The sequence below is a fragment of the Neophocaena asiaeorientalis genome, unplaced genomic scaffold, assembly GCF_003031525.2.
Source record: "Neophocaena asiaeorientalis asiaeorientalis breed wild unplaced genomic scaffold, Neophocaena_asiaeorientalis_V1.1 scaffold87, whole genome shotgun sequence".
NCBI classification, from domain to species: domain Eukaryota; kingdom Metazoa; phylum Chordata; class Mammalia; order Artiodactyla; family Phocoenidae; genus Neophocaena; species Neophocaena asiaeorientalis.
Window position 1 is genome coordinate 4,995,724 of NW_020175432.1, and position 2,098 is coordinate 4,997,821.

Sequence of the window (2,098 nt, forward strand, 5' to 3'; positions counted from 1 at the left end):
GAAGTTGAAAAACAACACAACAAAGTGAAAAGAGAAATGAGAAATGGAGTTTTGTAAGTTTGGGGGTTAAAATAGCAGAAGTTTAAAAAATTACTCACAGGCGTCCAGAGGACAGAAATCATAATCGAAACAACAACAGAAAAAAAACGGAAGCCGGGTTAAAGGAAAGCAAGAGGCAGCGGGGCAGCCAGCGTGGTCATGAGTTGTAAAGACTACGCTGGCCGGAAACTCAAAACGTGATCCACAACCAAAGAGGAAGCAGCTGCGGGCAGGGAGCGGGTGGCAGGCGGGCAGGGAGGCTGGGGGTGCAGAGTGGGGATCCAGAGTGGCAGGGGGCAGTGTTCACCCCTGCCCGAGCCCAACCCCCTGGCTTTGGGAGCCCACTCCATGGTGGACAGGCTCAGAGGTCACAGCAGCAGTGGGGACCCTGCCCAGAGTGGCTGTGGGGTGTAGGCCCCCTCCTCTCCCGGGTCCCAGGGGCTCGGCTCAGGGGTACCTCCTGCCACACCCACCTGCCGGTGTGCCATGTGCTCTCGGCCCTCACTGGGTGAGCGGGACCAGCGCTGGTCCCGGGCCCGGGTCCGGCCGTGGTCAGGCCGCTCCTGGGCGTAGCGCTCCTTGTCTGGGGGCGGGGGGTGGTGGTGGTGGTGGTGGTGATGGTGCTGCCGATGCTTCCGGTCCTTGGGCCGGCCCCGCTCCTGGTCTCGTTCCTTTGATGGCAGGTCCCCAGACTGGGTGGTCATGCTCAGGTCTGTCCCCAAGCCTGGGCCAGATGGGGTCAGACAGATAAGACAGATGGCTTTGAGGGAGGGGTGGCATGGTCTGTGCACGTGGGAGGCTACCAAGGGGGTCTGTGGGCTCTAGAGAGGGGCACCTTCCCCTGGACCACCCTGGACCAAGGGTGGCCTGGTGGGTGTTGGGAGGGGGGTCGGTCCCCAGGTTCTGAGCAGCAGCTGTCAACACTTGGTCCCTTTGGTCTTGTCCAAGCCTTTCTGTCTTTTCTCCTTCAGTGTCTACCCCACTCTGCCTTCTGTCCTATCTGCCCTCCTCTGTCCCCTTATACAGCCTCCGGTCCCTGGGCCCTGCAGGGTGACCCACCTGTGTCCACGTCCGTGTAGCGGCCCAAGGAGCGCTCGGAGGCGCGGTGGCTGCGGTCTCTGCGCCGCTGGTGGTGCCGCTGGTTCTCTTCGGGTGGCACCCTCTCCAGGGAGTAGTCGTCCAGGCGCCGGGCCTTGGGGCCCAGCACGGAGGCCGAGCGCTTCATGGGGCTGGTGTCTGAGATGGTCTGGGGGGGGACAGGCCGGCAGACCGGGGTCAGCGGCTGGCACCAAGGAGTCCCGGTCTGTCCTGCCCCATCGGCCACCAGTGACTGCGGTGTGACCGTCCAGGGGCGGGGTCGGGGTGGGGGGCGGCCATGGGCCTCAGGTCCTGATCAACCAGAGCTCCAGGACTCCTCTGTCACCCCCCAGGCTCATCCTGGGTTCTGGCCAGGAGGCCCCATTCTATCCACCTCCTGCTAGGACAGGCAGGCCGACTGAAGGGCAGAGCTTCCCCCATTCCAAGTGCAAAGCTGGGCGCCCCGGGGCCCTGGGCAGCACGGGCCGGCACTCGCCCTGCCTGCTCTCCAGGGCGGGTGAGGAGCCTCTGCCTTTCCTCGCTGTCAGGCCTACACGCCCAGGGCCAGGCACCCAGCTCACCGTCCTCCTTGGCCAACTGGGCCTGGACTTCTCTGACCACCTGAGTCTGGCCTCCGTAAGGAGCCCTTGAGGGGCTGCCCTGGCATTTGAGGCCCCGAGGGACCTGCTCTCCTCATCCTTGGCCTGCAGCCTGGGGGCCTGCATGTGCTGCACCCACTGGGTCCAGCTGGGTTCTCTGTGGCTCGGAGAAGGGAGGAGGAAGACGGGGCAGATGTTGCCCAGGGCCCGGCCCAGCTAAGGGGGCAGTGGTACTGCCCGAGGAAAGAGTTTTAAGGAACACAGGGCTGCGGGACCAGAGGTTCAGGGGTGGTGTTAGGGGAAAGAGCCCCTGAGAAAGTGGGCCAGGCAGGGCTGCAGGTCAGACTCCTTGGAACGATGGACCCCCTGGGGTGGGGGCTCTG

At 64.1% G+C, this 2,098-nt stretch overlaps 1 protein-coding gene across 4 annotated transcripts in view; it reads right to left on the reverse strand.

Annotated features, from left to right (window-relative positions):
* Positions 1-38: 38 nt before the first annotated feature.
* Positions 39-2,098, reverse strand: part of CACNA1A (calcium voltage-gated channel subunit alpha1 A) — a 234,454-nt gene continuing 232,394 nt past the window's right edge. For all 4 annotated transcript variants that reach the window (XM_024767374.1, XM_024767375.1, XM_024767377.1 and 1 more), the window contains 2 exons: positions 1,099-1,285; positions 39-763 (listed from right to left, as the gene is read on the reverse strand). In XM_024767374.1, coding sequence (XP_024623142.1) covers positions 408-763; positions 1,099-1,285 — 543 coding nt within the window. In that variant the 3' untranslated portion in view covers positions 39-407. The remainder of the gene's footprint in view (positions 764-1,098; positions 1,286-2,098) is intronic.